Source organism: Ictalurus punctatus, chromosome 17 (genome assembly GCF_001660625.3).
Source record: "Ictalurus punctatus breed USDA103 chromosome 17, Coco_2.0, whole genome shotgun sequence".
In the NCBI taxonomy this organism is placed as follows: domain Eukaryota; kingdom Metazoa; phylum Chordata; class Actinopteri; order Siluriformes; family Ictaluridae; genus Ictalurus; species Ictalurus punctatus.
Genome location: NC_030432.2, coordinates 20,113,395 through 20,133,910, shown reverse-complemented (window position 1 = coordinate 20,133,910; position 20,516 = coordinate 20,113,395). Strand labels below are relative to the sequence as shown.

The window sequence follows — 20,516 nt, the reverse complement described above, 5'->3', positions numbered from 1 at the left end:
TTTACAAAATAGATGGGCTCGTTTGCTCATTTTGAGCAATTTGTTTCATTTTTAATTCTTCAGACTCACACATGGGTGTGATGATCAGGCAAGGATTAACATATTTCTGGCCATGTAGTGTATCTTGAGTAGTCGATGGTTTTATGTTACAAAAAAAAAAAGTAATGTAGTTGAATTTTTTGACCGTTAAACAGGGTGAATGTGAACCTAATCCTGGATTCACCTTTAGCACAAAACTAAAGAAGTAAACTCCAGACTCCAGACACCAGACACGTGTCAGCTGATTCAGTATATCTGGGGAAGCTGTTAAATTGGTGTACGTGTACATTTCTTGGAGGAAATTTCCCTTGAAAGGAACTCAGGGAATGACAGGAATGCCGCTGGACCATCAACAGTAACAAGAGCAACAACAATGGCGGACGCCAATGACTGCGCGCGCAGGTTGGACCGCAGGCGGGCGTGAGGCGGAAGTCGCGCATGCGCAGTGGGGCGCAGCAGGACCGACATCGCAAAGCAGTGCTGCAACATCCACCGAGTCGGGACACCGAGGTTCATCTCCACCGTGTGTCCATCTGCGGCTTTCATCTGGAGGACAGCAGTGGAGACGTGATTAAATAACAGCACGGGAATATATTCATAGCCGCCATGTCTGTGGGGAGCGACTTTGGAAACCCTTTACGGAAATTTAAACTTGTTTTTTTAGGCGAACAGAGCGGTGAGTCCCTTTAACACACACACACACACACACACACACACACACACACACACACACACACACACGAATTAAATGCACATCACAGTATAATTCTGGTTCAGAAATGTCCACACGTCAAGAGACAAATCTGTCATGATGTTAAACCCTTCTCTCTTAATGTCAGGCTCCATTTCTGTCTTTATTATTATTATTATTATTATTATTATTATTATTATTATTATTATTATTAATGATGATGATGGTGCATTGCTATAGATTTACATGACTAATCAGATAATAATAATAATAATAATAATAATAATAATAATAATACATCTAAAAACACCTGATAATGTTTACACCTTTATTTAAATCCTCTCTATATACTTTACATTTCCTTTACAGTGACATCAGACACCATAAAATAAAGGTGCTGCTGGGTTCTGGCGCAGTGAAACCTGGAGAATTAATTTCACACACACACACACACACACACACACACACACACACACACACACACACACACACACACACACGCCCTGCAAATGGACATTAATATAATCCTAGGGTTAAATACAATGCAGATTGGAGAGTTCTCTATTATAAAAAAAAAAGGATAGCAGGGAAAAGAATGAGAGAGAGAGAGAGAGAGAGAGAGAGAGAGAGAGAGAGAGAGAGACAGGCAGGCAGGCAAGCAAGCAAGCAGAGACACACCCAGACTGGTAGGGTGGCATTCAGCAACCTGGCAACCCTCACCTCACCCTCCACACACAGCACCCACAATACATCATTATAATGGAAAATAATATACTATAATTTAACTGCAGGAGACTTTGAGCTCAGACGAAAAAGCTATTAAATATGTTCATGTGCTTTTCATTTTTAGTAATGTGCATAGTAAGCACATCTATTTATCTATCCCTTCTCTTATATATATATATATATATATATATATATATATATATATATATATATATATTTAATATACACTTAAAACTGCTCAGTGCATGAATTCTGTCTAAATATTTAAATATTACTGATATTGAACAGTGTGCCTGAAATAATACAAACAAATGTTCTACATGGTTGCCGTTCTGATCTTAAAATCTGTAATAGTGAAGATAAAATGCATCTTGTGTTACATAGAAAATATATTTTCTAAACATTGCATGACTGTTGCATGATGCAAGGAGGTAAACGGGGGAAACAATCATCTTACCAAAAACACAAATAAAAAAAAAATCACAAAGCCAAAACAATATATATACATACAAACAATATATTTATATTTTTGTTTGATGTAGAAAGTTATTAAAGATTGAGTATGACAAATATTCTGTAGAGCTATAGAGGTTTATGTTAGTTTACAGTAATTACAGTAAGCTCTCAAGTAATGTGGAGGTAATTTACAATTTGTATTACTCTATTAAGCTAATAATGATGATGAGGATTATAAGTAGTAGTAGAAACATATATATATATATATATATATATATATATATATATATATATTACACATACAGTTATATGTGATGGGTGTCATATAAGCGACAGATTCTCTACATACTTTCGCCATGATTTCTACGACAAGTGACATCTGAATTGATATTTTCTTGTTTCTATGCAAATTACATGTGACCCAGTAACGTGTCAAATCCAAACGGTCATCTCTAACGATTCCTCGGACCAATCACGTGGCGCATGTGGTCCGACATTTCTTCAGTTCCCTGCTCACTACTTTAGTTCCTACGTACACTTTGGAAAATATATAACCATCATTTCATGTTATCCTGTCACACACTACCTCTCGTTAAATGTATATAGAAGCATTACAAAGAAAAAAATGATGCCTGGAAAGGAAGTAGCAGAGATCATCGGTGCCTTGCTTTGTTAGTCTAATCTGCCAATGAAGTTATTGGATAACCTAGCATGTCTAGCATATAAATCAAATATAAAGGATTCTTTCTGAATATGGATTGTCCTAGTGATTAAAATAAAGTTTGTTTATGGCTTGGACAAACACTGAGATGTTCCTGAAGGAGCAATATCGACAAAAATGACATTGCTGTCCAAGGTCCTGAACCCCAGCATCTCTTGTGATTCGATTATTTTCCTGAAATGAAAATGAAACCCTGTTGACAAAGAAACTGACTGAAATTGGCGTTAAAATTGACAAAAAAAAAATCTTTGACGTTAAGTAATTTGACATTATTGTGATGTCATTTGATCAAGTTTGCAATCACGTTGATCTCAATCTCCGCCCTCTATCCTTTCCTCCTGTAACAGCGTACATAGTTATATTGTCCGTATATTTTCTTCATTGAAGTATATCAAAGACCTCGAGTGTGTGTCGTGTTTCTTGTTTTCCCTGAAGCTGTTTTGAGGAACAGGACTGACCTGTACGATGTGAACACGCCCTGTGTGTGTATGTGTGTGTGTGTGTGAGAGAGAGAGGGCCATTCAGGAATGTAGGAGTGTCGTGTCATATCGAATCGTGTCGTGCTGACAGTCCTGAAGAATTCCTAAAATACTCTGCTCATGTTTCAACCCCCGGAGGACACGCACAACAGCATGTAAACCCCACTATGGACATCATGACTATTCTTCTAGCACAGTGTATCATAATCTTAGTAGTGTTTTTTAAACCTGCCTGTTCACCACAGTTCTGGCTTTGTTTTCTCTGAGGAGGACATGTGACACGCTCTGTCAGATTTGTAGAAGATTATTTTTTTTTAGAAGATGATTGTCGTCATGCTGCTTTCTGGACGGGAGACCAGATGCTTTCACATCTGCGGTGTTTATTCTGTTTGAATGGAACCCTGGTGTGTTTGCCTTTATATGTTGCGGTATTTCTGACCAACGAATGAAAGAGTTTTTATGAGGAGGTTTTCAGTCCTACGCGTCTCTCTGCTAACTTTTTCAAAAGCAAGGTTTGGTTTGTTTGCTAATCGAGACATCAAACCGATTAAGAAAGTGACATTAGTGTACAATGCTAAACTGGTGGCTATAAGCGTTTATTAGGAGATAGCCTCTAATGTCACATATACAGTACAGAACTGTGACATTTGTTTCTTCTTATATCCCAGCTTGTTAGGAAGCTGAGGTCGGAATACAGGGTCAGCCACGACATCCCTGGAGCAAATAGAGTTAAGGGCCTCTATAAAGAGCCCCACATTGGCAGCTTGGAGATGCACAAAACGAGCTCCATGAAGACATGGTGGGTGAAGGTTGGAAGAAGGTAGAAGAACTGGAGTGTCCTGCACAGAGCCCTGACCTCAACCCCACTGAACACCTTTGGGATGAACTGGAACTGGAGCCTCCTCACCATCCCATATCTGCACCTGACCTCAACCTCACTAATGCTCTCGTAGCTGAATGACCACAAATCCCCACAGCCACGCCCTAAAATCAAGTGGAAAGCCTTTGGAGAAGACTGGAGCTCATTATAACAGCAAAAGAGGAATAAATCTGGGATGTGATGTTCAACAAGGACATATGGAAGTGATGGTCAGGTGTGCACATACTTTTTGCACGCTAGTTTTTTCATTTGAAACAGGAAACAAGTCCAGAGTGATGGTGTGTTGAATTGCTTGGCTGATTTACACAACAAATCTAAGCAAAGCCGACCGAAGCTTAGCAAAGTAGCTTAGAAGAGCTTGAAAAGAGCGGAGGATTTGTTCAGCCGTGGAGGATTTCAGCAACACTGACCAGGACGATATCCTATTTAACCAGGACGATATCCTAGACGGTGAGATCTTGCATGTTTTTGGAGTCATGCCATACGTGTATGAGCTGAGGTCGATGGTGAGCGCAGATGGTGATGGAGAGCCTCAGGGCCATCAATGGAAGACATCTGATGCATCTAAGTGGTAGATAAAATGATATTACTGACTCTTACTGATGCTGAAGCCCCATCGGAATTCTCCATCAGTCTGAGGTAGCGACGTTCCCGCATTGACAGACCCAAGTCTGTAAAACACCCCTTTAAAAAGTCACATCACCGTCAACTCACGCAAACTCCAAATTCCTCCTCCAAACAAATAAACTCCGACCGTTTATTCTCCACCAAGCCACGTTTGGAAAAGGGAATAGCGTGCAGGAAGACGCACGGCCCAAAACGCACAGACCAACCATGTTTACTGCTAACAGGCCGCTACTGTAGAGCAAGACACACCCCAGGGCGGAGCATATACTTTCTAGAGAGCATTTAATTGGATGATCACAGCGAACTTCCAAAAATAAAATTAAAACGAGAAAATCTCAAGAGTTATGATTTTTTTATTTGTTTCTAGATATACAGTCGTATCGGTAACCAAAACGCTAAGCGACAGGTAAACAAACAAACAAACAAAAACCCTGATATTAATTTCACGGTTATTTTCAACATGCAAGTGCAATGGTAAAGAAAGCAAACTTCACACACACGTCTGATTGTTTCTTGAGTATCCATGAGAAGCTTTTTACATACGCAGCATCGATAATATTTTCTCTTGCTTTATGTTTCAGTTGGAAAAACATCTCTGATAACACGGTTCATGTACGACAGCTTTGACAACACTTATCAGGTACGGAGAAAATCCGATCTGCTCTGCAGATATCAGATATCTGTCGTCTCGGACGTCACTGATATGTTGTTCTGTCTGTAGGCGACCATCGGGATCGACTTCTTATCGAAAACCATGTACCTGGAAGATCGAACGGTGAGAATCCTTCATACTTCAGTGAGATCGTTTCAGTATGTAGGCATGTGCCGATATAATCGATTACACGATACACCACGATAGTCAAATTGTTTTTATCAGTATTCGATATCCATATCACAATTTCCTGTCTACTGGATTTAATACTTAGCCTAATGATTACTAGCTAATGCCAAGATTAAACAGGAATTATGGGATGGGGAGGGGGCTAATTGTCTATCTCATAGCTTCATTTATTTTATCTAGCGATCATATTTGCGTTTGTAGACAGTTAATATTTGTTCCAACGATTAACTGAGGAATAAAACAGTCAGGGTCAAACTGTTATAGATACAGTTGCAATCAAAATGATTCAACCCCCATTGCAAATCAGGTTTATTATCAAAATTGACAGACTTTCAGCTGTTTGCTGTGAACACATCAAACAAAAGCAGTTGCAATAGTTCAACACAACGAATGCGTCAGGTGGTTTCCCCAAATTCAATTGAAAATGCAACTTCTAAATTATTCACCCCCTTCATGGCAAGCATCTTTAGTACTTAGTAGAGCACCTTTTTGCTGTTATGACCTGCTGCAAATGAGATGCAGAGCTTCTGGCAGCGTTCCTGAGGAATCTTATCCCGTTCCTCATGAGCAATGGCCTCCAGTTCAGTAATATTCTTGGGTTTGTGTGCTGCAACCACCTTCTTCAAATCCCACCAGAGATTTTCTATGGAGTTGTGATGGTGCTGTAGAATCTTCCAGGACTTCTGCAACCAAGCCTTGGTGGAATTTGAGGTGTGCTTGGGGATCAGCGTCCTGTTGGAAGGTCCGATGACGCCCAAGCTTCCTTTTCCTCACAATGTTTTTTTTTCCTGGGATATCCTGATACTTCAGTGAATCCATCTCGCCTTCCACACGCTGCAGGTTTCCAGAGCCAGAGGATGCAAAGCAGCCCCAGAGCATCACCGAGTCACCACCATGCTTGACTGTGGACAGAGTGTTCTTTCTTCATTCTTCTTCCTCCAGACATACCCATCATGCTGAAAAGTTCCACTTTTGTTTCATCGCTCCACAGAACAGAATCCCAAAACTTCCGTGGTATTTATATGATTTTGAGCGACTTTTCTTGTGCTTTTGGGTCAGTAGTGTTGAACGTCTTGGAGTTCTGGCATGGAAGCCTTCTGCGTTGAGTACGTGCCTTACTGTGCTCACTGAAACCTCAGTGCCTGTTGCCACCAAGTCTGGCTGCAGGTGTTTTGCAGTCACTCGGGGGGTTTTTCACAATCTGCCTTCTCAGAAATCTGCTTGCAGCCGTTCATAGCTTCCTTTTTCTGCCCAATCCAGGTATTTCATAGAATTTCTACCCCTAGCCAGTTCAGATATTTCATGTGGTTCAGCTCAAGCACACCTGGTGCAACTAATGAAGCCCTTGATTAGCTTGAGACAACACCTGTTTTGCATATTTGTGCTGTTGTGAGGGATTCTATTCGAGGGGGGGGTGAATAGTTTTGAAACTGGAGATATCATTATAAGTTGCATTTTGAGTGGAATTTGGGGAAACCGCTGTAAATTTTGACACTAAACCTGATTTGCAACGGGGGTCGAATCATTTGGATCGCAAGTGTATGTACAGTCCTCTCCGAAATGATTGGAACGGCAAGACCAATTCTATTTTCTTCTCTATACACTGAATACATTTCGGGTTTGAGATTAAAAGACGATAACGAGACGACAGACCAGAATTTCAGCTTTCATTTCCTGATGTTTACATCTGGACGTGCTAAACAGCTTAGAACTTGGCACCTTTTGCTTGAATACAGACATTTTTTTCAAGTGATCAAAAATATTGGAACATGTCACTGACGGGTGTTTCGTGTTGCCCAAATGTGTAGAGTCCATGTGGATGTGAAACACTCGTCTAAATGCTATTTTGTGCTGCAGGTGAGGTTACAGCTGTGGGACACAGCAGGCCAGGAGCGTTTCAGGAGCCTCATCCCCAGCTACATACGAGACTCTACTGTAGCCGTGGTGGTGTACGACGTCACAAGTGAGACACACACACACACACACAGTCGAACAATAGACCCCAACAACCCCTTTATTTACAAAAATGTTCCGTTTCCAGCAGTGAACGCTCACACGAACATCCCTGTGCGTGATCGCATGTCTAAACATCATCAGTAGCAGAACGTTGTCACTTTATTGCATCATAGGACTACTATAAGAGAAGCGATCATAATAATCAGACCTGGAGCACACGTAAACGTAATACATTTCACCCAGATTTATTGGCATCGTCTCAGTTTACAATTCATAAACGTTGCAAACTCGGCCGTTTACTGAATTGTTCCCTGAGCATATTCCCCGTTGGTGTGACACTGACGATGTTGCTCCTTGTGTTTTCAGATGTGAATTCCTTCCAGCTGACCTCCAAATGGATTGAAGACGTCAGGACGGAGAGAGGAAGCGACGTCATCATCATGCTGGTCGGCAACAAGACAGACCTGGAGGAGAAGAGGTGCAGATTTACATCAGTGACTTTCACAGCTGTTTTATTTACAGGATGATCTGCGGACGATTTGCGTCGAGAGAATTCGCCGCCTGCTCATGCATTTGCCTAAATGAACAAAGTTCAGAATAGTGGGCGGAGTCTAATGCAAATGCATGGATTTTTAGTTGCGGTGTGATTTAGTCCGATGAGTTAAAAAGTCTCTTCTGGAAAAGCGATCATGTTTGTAAATGAATGCACCTGAAAGGCAGTTATTAAATTTGCGGAAGCCTGTTTCTACCATTCGAAGTCAAAATACCACCCAAAAGTTTCTTATTTTCGTAGAATGCCATGTCCCGTAGTGTTTTATTCCTTTTATACCACAGCAATTTGCCAGTGCTCTTAGAGAAGATTAATCAACACCTTCTGACCAATCGGAATTCAGCAGCTCTGTGGTGTAAGCGCTAATAATGAAAACATTTTGTGAAATTATGATTAATTTAAATCGCAGGTGAAAAACACTCTCTTGGCATTTACGTTAAGAACAGAAACGCTGTCATGTCCACAGTGTTTTATTTTACATTTATAGCGGGGGAAATAAGTATTGGTGGCAACATATTTTTTTCCAACGAGGTTAATTACTTACGGCAGGTTCCTTGCCTTACCTTGCCTTGGAGCTGCTTTTTCTTAGCATGTTCAATGCTTTTTTCCCTGTGTCATTCCACTTAATTACACATAACTTTATCTATGGACATTAATGTTGTGAATTCTTCATATTTCTGGATTTCTTGAATTAATACTGATGTCTGGTGAAAATTTCATGTGAATAACTTCATTGGAAATATAATTACGGAAAAAAATGTCGGCACGTGTCCAATACTTATTTCCCCCACTGTATATTGTAGAAAGTTTTTCGACGCATTTCATCGCCTTTAATGTCTATAATAAGAGTGTTTCTGTTTTATTTTCACTCTTCTGGGAGTCTGTTCTTTGAGATCCAAACTTGTATCAGCTATTTAAAGGTGCAGTAGCCACCTTGTCTTACTAATAATGCAAATAAGCCAGAAAAATCTGTAGAATGTGATAAAAAAAAAACAAAAAAAAAAACAAGCATACGATGGTTAAAGCCGTGACGTAAAGAAAAGTATTATGTGGCTGAGGAAAAAACTGCCTTATGGTCCGGAATGCGTGTTTGCGTTTAGATATCCATCCTGTCAGTCATTTTACAGCCACTTCCACCCTCATACCTCATCACTTCGCCTCCTGCTGACACGCTAATACACTTAATACGAAGGGAAAAGGACAGCGACTCATCACGAGCCGGATATTGCGTGTTTATAGTGTTCTGTACGTAGTGCGCTTGAAAGTGATGTCATGACAGTCCTTGCTAATGCTAACTCTTATTCAGCTCCACCTACGTAACCGTTAGAGACCTAATCTTGACTTTCTACATAGCTTCTGAAATGTAAAGAGGTGTTTACGTGATGTATGTATTTCCTGATGTGGATTTTTTTTGTACACCCATATCTCAGACAAATCTTGGTGGAGGAAGGCGAGCAGAGGGCTAAAGAGCTGAACGTGATGTTTATTGAGACGAGCGCTAAAACCGGAACCAATGTGAAACAGGTGAGACTCTTTATACATCCGTCTGCTTGTTGTGTCTTTATTCTGTTCATCATAAACTGCTTCATTCTGCTCGCTGGTGAAGTCAGTTCCTTATTTTATCCGTGTATAAACTGTGGAGCCTGGGATTTAACGCACCAGAGCGTGATGTGGATCAACTGAAACACTCATCACTCATCTCATTAATAAAATTACTCCGTTATTTCATTTGTTTATTTCCATGAGTGTGTTACTCAATTTTAATTGTTCGATTTTAAATGACATTTTTAAAATGATTATTATTATTATTATTAGTAGTAGTAGTAGTATTGTTGTTGTTGTTGTTGTTATTACTGTACAGATTTGAGAATTAATTTAGCTAAAGGATCGACACAGTTTTAGCTAAGCTGGTTTATCATGACTCTCCCTCTCTCTCTCTTTGTCTCTCTCACCATCTGTCTCTTTTTCTCAATATCTACCTATGTCTCCCTCTCTCCCTCTCTGTCTTACTTTCTCTGTCTCACTGTCTTATCTTGCTCTCTCTTTCTCTCTCTATGTGTCTGTCTTTCTGTCTCACTCTCTCCTTTTCTGTATCTCTCTCTCACTATGTGTTTGTGTGTCTATCTGTCTGTCTCTCTCTCTCTTTCTCTGTCTGTCTCTCTGTATGTCTCTTTTTCTCAATGTCTATCTCTCTGTCTGTTTTCTGTCTCTTGTTGTCTGTTCTCTCTCTCTCTCTCTCTCTCTCCCTCTCTCTCTCTCTCTCTCTCTCTCTCGCTCCTCAGTTGTTTCGGCGAGTCGCTGCTGCTCTGCCCGGAATGGAGAATCTGGATGAGATGAACAAGGAGGGCAGTATCCTTTTACACAGCTCATTTGAAATAATAATAATAATAATAATGTCATTATTATAAAACAATTTAAATAATCATTTTCAGTGCATTATGTGCAGTAAACGAGGCATGGCCTCTGTGCCTGTCAGTTCTAGTAAAAGAGGCGTGGTCTCTGTGCCTGTCAGTACTAGTAAAAGAGGCGTGGTCTCTGTGCCTGTCAGTACTAGTAAAAGAAGCGTGGTCTCTGTGCCTGTCAGTACTAGTAAAAGAGGCGTGGTCTCTGTGCCTGTCAGTACTATTACACGAGGCGTGGCCTCTGTTCCTGTCAGTACTAGTAAAAGAGGCGTGGCCTCTGTGCCTGTCAGTCCTGGTAAACGAGGCGTGGCCATCACACTCCTTAAACTCCTTTTTTAACATTAACTTTGAGCTGTTAGCACAACACTAACTCACATATTGTGTTATAACAGCTCTAAATACTATCCTACAGAACCTACAGACGCTCAAATTGTATTTTTGTCACACGAGGATGTTATTCCTCATATTCCTATTCCTCAATCCTCTTATTCGTGTTCATTCGGATAATCTCTTGGAAAGACAGATACACACCGCTAGCATTTAGCAGCTGTTTTGTGTTTAAGAAAGACGATTGTACTTTCCCTTTAACGCTGACCAGTGATTGACATCAAGCTGGATAAAGTGCAGGAACCTCCTGCCAGCGAGAGCAGCTGCTCATGTTAGTACAGTGCCCCCTCATGGACACCTCCACTCACACACCTGCTCGTTCTGTTGCTTCCCGTGGCTCAGCATCCCGACCAGACGCAGGCTTCCTACATCTGACTGAGCTGAAAGTGATTAAAGCTCTCTCTCTCTCTCTCTCTCTCTCTCTCTCTCTCTCAAAAAAACCCCAATAAAACAAAATCACATCCGTATTGTTGATCCAATAACAACATAATGTAAATAATTCAAACAAAGACTGATGTTAGAATGATGAAGGACAACAACGAAGTGACGTTTCGAGAAATGTTCTGTTCTGTTGTGTTTTGTAGTTTTCTACATGGAATGAGATTTGGAACAGGAAGTACAGCAACAGCAGTGCGTAGGGTCATTTCTTTATTCTCACAATGCATGCCGGCCGAGTTCTGGAGTCAGTCACGTCCTCTGGTCCCCTGCGTATCGTCGCCAATTACACAAAAGACCTCAGATGGCCGCACTAATCTTTAACGCCGCGATAAGGACTCACCTTGCACCGATTTGATTATTTATTTTAGCCAGTGACAAAAAAAATCTCTTTCGCATGTTTTGTCTGCTTTCGTTCAAAACAATTAAAGTACAATAGCGCTGTTTGAAAAGACCTGATGCACTTTCGTTAGCGCCGAGTGTCCACGCTGAGGTCTGCCACGCTGTACTGTATTGTAAATAGTGTTTCTATTATCATGAGCACCCATCATTAGACATGATGTGTGTGTAAAATTACTTTTCGATATGAGAAGGGCTTCACTCCGTTTTGTTCTCGCCCGCACCGTTAACATTCTTCGTTACGTTTTCTTCTATTTCAGCTCCATGTCAGCTCCAACTACACGAAGAACCTAGACAGAGAACATCTAAAATACTCAAAAGTGTTCTTGATCCCACCCAAATATCAAGAATAAATCAGTCAGTGATTAAGAATACAATAATCCGTTGCAATAGAATGGCCATAGTGCGCAAGGAGGCTCATAGCTATGTTTCTGTTGATTTATTTTAACTAAACAGTGTGTCAAAATTTGATTAGATAACAGTAGAGGTAAATGAAGCAGATAATATAGTTGTTAAATATTTGTGCATTTGGTAGACTCACGACCATTTCTAGCTACAAGTGGTATAAACGGTGTATTACAGCCTCCGAGTCACCAGGGGAGCTGTAAGATTTTATTGTAATAAACAGGGTGCCCCCTTGTGGTCCCGTAACGTGATGGGTATGATGGGGTGCTGGGGCGGTTCAGTGCTGGGTACACCTAACATGCACGTATATTCCAACATTTGTCAGAAGGCTAGCTAAGATAGCTAGCTAGCATCATGCCGAATACTTGCGTGTTTTTGATCCTACTCAGTCATAGAGCACGCATTGATTAGTGACTCTCGTTAAATGTTTTATTTTGTTCATTTAGTAAAAACATTCACAAGCTGAACTTTTTGTGTTTGGCTAAATTAGCCATCTAGCAATTACCTCCTTGTAACTTTAGAAATCTAGCAATGTTAGCTTTGTAATACCTGTATATCATGGATTGCGAAGCTGAAAGTTGCTAGAACCGACTGAACAAAATGAACTCAAACATTGATGATATTTTGTTTTATGGCTTACCCATGGGGAGAAGTAGATTTTTAGTAGGCTTTTTTGTTTGTTTGTTTGTTTGTTTGTTTGTTTTTGCTGATTTAGTTAAACAGCGCAGTCAAATCAAAAATAGGGCAAAATTTTGGGAATACAGTCACTGAATGTGTCTGTTTAGTCAAGTTGTCTGTTTAGTCAAGTTAGCTAGCAATAATATCCTGTGGTAACTGTAGCTAGCGAGCTAGTTATGCGTTGTGAACTTGAAGCTGCTAGTACTTAAGCTAAAGGCTAGTACCTAGACACTGCCGTGTGTTTTTGATCCGACTCGGATATCAAGGGTGACTTGATATTAGTAACTCACAAACAAGGCCGACTCAAAGACTCAAAATTCATAGCAACAGTAAGGAAGTAAGGAGGAAATAAGGAGTTACGAGTTAAATGTACAAACAATGCCTAATAGGAACTTTAATTGGGAGCCAGACAATTTAGCATTTTATTTAAACAATCATCAGGAGATAGCTCTGATTAACTACCTAGCTAAGTCAGCACATTAATTAAACCTTACTGAAAGACCAGTTAGCTAAAACCCTCTTGAGGTAAATTTAGCTAGCTAAATCGTCATTGTCAGTTAGCTGAGTATAATAGCTATAAATTATGAAAACTAATGATGAGTACACAGCACATCTCAAGGTTTTATGAGTTTTGTTATTGACAAAAACAATGTTCGAGACAAAGGCAGGCATGACATGGCTAACTGTATCCTATAGCAACATTTACCTCAGGTTAGCATGAGCTACAGTGTGCCTGGGTTAAAGGAAGATTTTAAGCTTTTTTTCAACAAGATTTTGAGTGATGTTTTTTTTTTATGTTGCACTTTGTTTCAGTGTCATAAAGATAAGAAATATGTAATGGTTAGCATCACATTGAGCGCACTGGAGTATAACCAGGATGATCACTGTTTGTCAGATGAATGTTATGGTTCCTAGGATCATGGAGAATGTACAGAAACGCCGTGGATCAAGTCCACGCTGTAATATTCAGGTCATTGCACCGATATGTTAAAGGAATGTGAAATGTTTACTTACCACAGTAGTAATAGTATCTTTGATATTTTATGATAGTGTGATAATGTTGTCTTATGTTTACCTGAATGCACTGACACCACTGTGTGTGTGTGTGTATGTGTGTGTGTGTGTATTTTATATATATATATATATATATATATATATATATATATATATATATATATATATATATATATATATATATATATATATGTATGTATATGTATATATATATATATGTATATATATATATATATATATGTGTGTGTGTGTATATATATATATATATATATATATATATATATATATATATATACATATAATATACACAAACACACACACATATATATATATATATATATATATATATATATATATATATATATATATATATATATATATATATATATATATATGTATATGTGTGTGTGTGTATATGAGACATTTATTATTTAATTTAAGCTATTTTATCTGGGGTTGTTATGTCAGTCTACTAATAGATAAGATATTAGAATTTTAAAAAAAGGCCTTCATTGTGACGGTCGTCAGGAATTATTAGGAAATTGCTAATATTGTATTTATGAACTCTGCAGACAATTAAAGAAAGCCACTGAAGTAATTAGAGTTTAGATTAACTTCTTACTTCATCTCTCGCATATAAATTTATCAACATTTAACCTGAGGCGTGCGCTTTTACTTTATCACTTCCACTTTTTTGTGACACTAGTGTGCCTTCTGTTAATCTAACACCAAAATGCAAATGTACGCTAAACCTGAATACGGTGCGTTCGAGTGGAAGCCGTGTAAGCTAGCTAGCGACTGAGGTTAACGATTGTGCTAGCCCCACATAACCACATCGTCAAGTCATTTATAAAGATGATGTAAAGACGGAAATAACGTCAGATTATTGGAAATACCAACGTTTCTCTCGGATGTGTCGCTAAATACTTTAGAAAAGACATTGTAGGAACGTAATTACACACTATTTTACACTTAGCATCATGTGCTAAACAAAATGCCATTTGTTATGAATACCACAAGAGGGAGCCATTCGTGAACACGGTGGGTGAACGCAGGACTGATGGAACGATCGTCATTTCTGAAGCAGCATTGATATATTTGTGACGTAAACGTGTATTTTCATGACGCACCAATGAGGTGAAGAGGCATTTCGGGTTAGAGTTTTTTTATGTACAGTCTTGGGAGTGCAGGGCCGTTATCGGACCTGACGGCGTGGGGTCGAACTGAACACTACAGTTCATTCTGTAAAGCCATTTATGAGCATGACATCTGTCTGTAAAGATCAATAAACTCTGTGTTAAAATCACACACTGATACTGACTCACTGGTTTGATTGAACTTTATTCTCTTATATATTAAGACATACTAAGTGCCAGAATTTATGCAAAGGATACACTGATCAGCCATAACATTAAAACCACCTGCCTAATATTGTGTAGGTCCTCCTCCCCTTGTGCTGCCAAAACAACTCTGACCCATCGAGGCATGGACTCCACGAGACCTCTGAAGTTGTGTTGTGGTATCTGGCACCAAGACGTTAGCAGCAGATCCTGTAAGTCCTGTAAGTTGTGAGGTGGGGCCTCCATGGGTTAGGGTTAGTTTGTCCAGAACATCCCACAGACGCTCGATCAGATTGAGATCTGGGGAATTTGGAGGCCGAGTCTACACCTTGAACTCTTTCTCATGTTCCTCAAACTGTACATGAACAGTTTTTGCCGTGTGTCAGTTAGCATTATCCTGCTGAAAGAGCCCACTGCTGTTCTTCTGCCATCAGTTTGCGTTTAAGAGACACGTCCACGAGAGGTGAAATACAAAGGACATGTTGAGTGACTTGTCACCTGCTTGTATGAACAGATCAGGAACCAAGTCCACTGTTCGATAGACCATATATAATCTGAGAAAAGTATATAATCGGAGACGCCACTGTCATTCATTACGCAAGCACACGCCCATAAACATCTAATCAGACAGAAAAGAGGACTTGTCTTTTTTTTTTTAGCTATATTCTTGAATCCACTACTAATAAATATGAATTTAATAACAGAGCTTTATCACAGCAAGTTTTAAACTTTAAATTTTTTTTTTGTTGCTAAAGGCTTCAAAAGTCTCTTGGCCAACTGCTATTTGGAGCAAGACGTCATCTGATCCTTGCACTCAACAATTTGCAAAAGACATAAAGAGAGTTATTTTTATTGTTTTATCTTTTCTTTATGGATCTCTTTTATTACATTTGATTGAATTCTTTGCAGTATACATTATACATTTGTTCAAAGCTTTTGGCATATAATGAACATCTCCAAGGATCTCTCCTGGAGCCTCCACACGAACAGAGTAGTGAGAGCGGCACGTCAACGTCTCTACTTCCTGAGGAGGTTTTAAGAGGTTTGGTATTTCCTCTGACATCATGTCAGTCTTCTACCGCTGTACCATAGAGAGCATTCTGACCGGCTGCGTCACTGCTTGGTACAGCAGCTGCTCTTTTTCCAACCGTAAAGCTCTTCAGAGAGTGCTGAGAACAACACGTTGTTTGAGGAAGGCCCGAGCACTCGTCCTGCTCATTACCTGCATCATCTCAACCATTCATGTCTAAATATGTGTTTGTAGTGTCAATGTCTTAATTTGAGCCTCGTCACAAGCATTTCAGTGCCCAGGGTACCCAGTGTATCCAGTGTAACTGTGCAAATGACAAATAAACTGACTTTGTCAGTTTGACTTCAAACTCAACCTTCGCACACAACAGTTCTGTGAAGAGAAGTCTGCAAAACTATTTAAATCCATGTAGAAGGTAGTGATTCCTGCCAAACCAGTTTCCAGGGTGTAAACGTAATTTTCTCCACAGCAGACGTTTATTTAAAATATTTGATTCTTTTTATTTGTTAATATCGTTTCAATATGATGGCAAAGACACATCTGTTTCATGGGTGTATTTACTTTTAATATATTTTTGCTACTGACCTTTAGTTTCTCCTGACCGAAACCAAAGCGTTTATCCATATAATTTGACGCTAAGTATGTGAGGGTGTTGCTTTGTGTGTGTGTGTGTGTGTGTGTGTGTGTGTGTGTGTGTGGGTGTGTGGAGAGAATGTGTGGGGTTCCCCTGGCCAGAACACACACTTCAGTTAGTCCTATAGAGGAACAGGTGGGCAGTAAAGACCGAGAGAAAGATCAAGACCTTTTGTGTAGATAAAAGTAGAAGTGTCTTATTGCCCAACTGTGGACTTTCCAAAACTGCCCCCAGATACGAACTCAGCAAACTGTGATAGACTTTGACCGAGCATCGGCGTGTTAAAATGCCTCCCACAAGATTTCAAACTGAGCGTTCCAGACGAATTTTCCCATGCACCACCAACATCGCTGGCTCTCTGAAGGGCTGAGACATAAAGGCCAAAGGTCACCAAAGAGATTCCCATTGGTCATAATACACAGCAGCGAATAAATAGCAATGATGGGGACAGTAAAGCGCAGTGGACTCACTTCTCGTCACCTGCGACCCAGGTAAGTAGACTTTAACACATTATCTCAACACAAGTTACTAATTTGAGAACAAGCCATATAGAACCGTCATATCCAGTTACATTCTGTTTGAACCATATGCACATGAATGTTTGAGGAACCTAGATCTGGGAATGCTTCGCTGTTCTTCACCTTCCAGGCAGCATGACCCGAGCGGAGGCTTTCGGAGAGTCCGAGCTTCGATCTCAGCTCAGAGCATCCAGGACGGAAATCGCAATGGCCGTCCACGACCCTTTCCCACTGCTGTATGGCTTGGCGGATCACGACGTCATCTCCGACCGACTCCTTGGGGTGAGATCATATCTTTATTCATATTTTTACTAAAGGTGTCCCACAAGGCTCAATTCTGGGTCCAGTTGTGTTTTGAAAATGATTAGTAATGCCTGCGCTGTCAGAAAAAAAAATGGGTACCTGTAATATTTTATACTCTAAGGTGCAACCAGTGTAAAGGGACCTTCAGGGGTATAAAACTAGTGCTTATGATCCAGTTACATACCTAAGATACATGTACTTTCCCAGGGAAAAGGTGCAAACTGAGGTACAGAAGAGATTCAAGGGTTTTCTCTAGGTTTTCAGAGAGCTCAGGTGCTGTCTGGGTTCTGCAGGGTGGTGGTGGTTGGAGGGTTTGAAATTATTTGAAGGATATTGTACGTTTTTTTTCATTATCCTTACCACATTTGTGAAAGAAAGCTGCCAACGTCTATTTGTACTTGTAGTCAAAAGTTCATTAATTTTTACCAAATAACACGTTTGAGCTTTAACGAAAATGTATATGGATTACCTTCACTTGTACACTTGTACAACTGCAAATATCGCAGCGCTCTTTTGAACGCTTCACTTTCATAGCTTCGCCGGCGCTGTAAAATCTTCTACTGCATGTTGTGTAGTCCAACATACCAGGCTGAGGTTCAGCAATGGCAGCAAACTTCCAGGTGACCATCAGTCTGAGTTTCTCACTGAGGTCTTGACCTAAACGTGAAACTGTTGTCCTCAATCCTGACTAAAGATGGTGATATCTGAGTTGAACAGCCAGTTAAATACACCAGACCGCTATAGTTTTATATATTAATTGTTCGAGCTTGCTTCTGTCGTCCTATAATTCTCAAATCCCTCCCTTTATGTAACGTCAACTTCACTTCAGCTCACTTCACTTCACTGGCTAACATAACGTAATTCATCGTAGTACATGAATATCTACGTAAGTTAGCTAGGTTAGCGATTTCTTTAGTGGTAAAATAGGCTACATTAGTTAGATCTTTTCTCTTTCTGCTGTTGCTGTTGTTAACATCCACAAGAATTACTCCCTAGCAAAAAAAAGTTTATAGTTCTTTTATTCTTTGTTGAGGCTTACCTTATTGATGACTTGTAAGTTGCTTATCCAAGCCGATGCTTGTAACTACCATCCCGAGTTGACGGTACAGAGAAAGGGTTACCTTTCCGTTTGAGATCAAGTTTTTTTTTGTCCGCGAATAGAACTCTCGCTGTTGTTTTTATATTCATTCTGATATGTTGCCTCAATGCCTTTTCACGTTCGTTCGGCTTAAGGAGCTCCGCAAAAACACTTTCTATATTAGTTAAAAACCCTGTAAATATCCATTCTTAATGGCTCACTGTACAGTATATCTATTCGTTATTGCACTGTCCCTTGGAAATATTATGATTTACATCTGTGTCCTGTATTTCTCAGGAAACTCTGGAGAGAAAGAAAAAAGATGGGATCCATAAAGCGGTGTATTCCCTCCTAACATGGCTACTGGAGCAGGACTCCTCTGTCCTTCAGGCCTTCTGGAGCAATCTGTCCAAAGAGTACAATCAGGAGAGTTACCCAAAACTGCAAAATCTCTTCGCTAATTTACCTAAAGGTACTTAACTGCGGGGGTTTCCTCCGGGTACTCAGTCCAAACACATGCATGGTAGGCTGATTGGCGTGTCCAAAGTGTTCGTAGTGTATGAATGGGTGTGTGAATGTGAATGTGTATGTGATTATGCCCTGTGATGGATTGGCACCCCGTCTAGGGTGTACCCCGCCTTGTGCCCCATGCACCCTGGGATATGCTCCAGGTTCCCCGTGACCCTGTAGGATATGCGGTATAGAAAATGGATGGATGGATGGATGGATGGATTCTTAACTGATGATAGATAGTGATGATGATAGAGTATATAGCTACTGAATATGAAAAGTTAGCTGATGTTTAAATGTCAGCAAAGCAATATTTCGATTACATTACATTATCCAATAGCACTTTTGAATTCTCGAGGGTGTCAGTTCATTTCAGGTGCGCTCGTTCTAATAAGTCATCGTTTCTATAGTAACAGCTCATTCACAGGGACTCGTACAGCACATGTGCAACATAAACATATTACAAAAGTGCATAATCATTGATAGGGTGAAGTTTTCTGTAAGGATTTGCGTGTTTGTTTAACATTTATGGAAGGAGTCTCCAGTGTCAGGGCTTTGTAACAGTCAGAGGTAAAGCTGTAACTTTAAGTTGTCCATTCAACTTCAAGAGACAGACAGAGAGAAAAAAAACGGAGGCAGGTGTTCATAGTTTAGAGTTGCTATAATGTAAGTGAGAACAGGAACTAAATTGAGTTGAGGACAACCCCAAGCAGTGCGGCCTGGAGATTGCTGAGGATGGTGTCACTTGCAGTACCATGGAAAAGGTTTTGGACCTCAATTCCACATGGACAGTCTCACTGTGGTTGCTGGGACTACGGTTGCTGCGATGGCCTTGGGACTGCAATTACCACATGCAGTTTTACACTCAGGTCTCCTTTAGTGAACGGTGGACTAGTTCAACAAAACAGACTTCATATAAAACTTTCTTTTACTTTCACACTATCCGTCGTTACCCAGATGAGGACGAGTTCCCTTCTGAGTCTGGTTCCTCCCAAGGTTTCTTCCTCATATCACCACCGTCACCACTGGCTCACTCAATAGGGATAAATTCACACACTTAAAATCTGCATCCTGTGTTTATATATTTCTGTAAAGCTGCTTCGAGACAATGTCCATTGTAAAAAGCGCTATGCAAATAAATAAAATTGAAATTTGAATTTGTCTCGTTTACATTAAATTTAACAAGAAATGGCTAAAAAGGCATGGCATGTTGTTTATTAACAATTAAAAATGGTAAGTGATGCAAGCAACAGCATGCTAACTCTGCTGAGCGATGGGGCATATTGCACAACCCCAGCATGGATTATTTTCCTATTACAGCACAGCCCGTCTTGGGTTATTCCTTTAAATAAAAGTAGCACTCAAAAACAAACAATCAAATAAAAAATATATAGTTACATATACTCCTGCCTGAGTT

The 20,516-nt window shown here is 40.0% G+C and overlaps 2 protein-coding genes across 5 annotated transcripts in view; both read left to right on the top strand.

The window, feature by feature from the left end:
• The first annotated feature begins 546 nt into the window (after positions 1-546).
• On the top strand, positions 547-11,219 carry rab6bb (RAB6B, member RAS oncogene family b). Its single transcript, NM_001200924.1, is given in 8 exon segments — positions 547-715; positions 5,201-5,259; positions 5,341-5,394; positions 7,318-7,423; positions 7,783-7,894; positions 9,397-9,490; positions 10,249-10,315; positions 10,967-11,219. Coding segments are annotated over 8 exon segments (627 nt in total). The 5' UTR covers positions 547-645; the 3' UTR covers positions 11,032-11,219.
• Positions 11,220-16,736: 5,517 nt separating this feature from the next.
• Positions 16,737-20,516, top strand: part of aire (autoimmune regulator) — a 16,477-nt gene continuing 12,697 nt past the window's right edge. For 2 of the 4 annotated variants that reach the window (XR_008398221.1, XR_008398222.1), the window contains exons 1-3: positions 16,737-17,181; positions 17,339-17,490; positions 18,887-19,061. Coding sequence is in view for 2 of the 4 variants with exons in the window: in XM_053687333.1 (XP_053543308.1) it covers positions 17,344-17,490; positions 18,887-19,061 (322 nt within the window). In the remaining 2 variants the exon portion in view is untranslated. The remainder of the gene's footprint in view (positions 17,182-17,338; positions 17,491-18,886; positions 19,062-20,516) is intronic. The other 2 variants (XM_053687333.1, XM_017491319.3) reach the window with 2 other exon arrangements.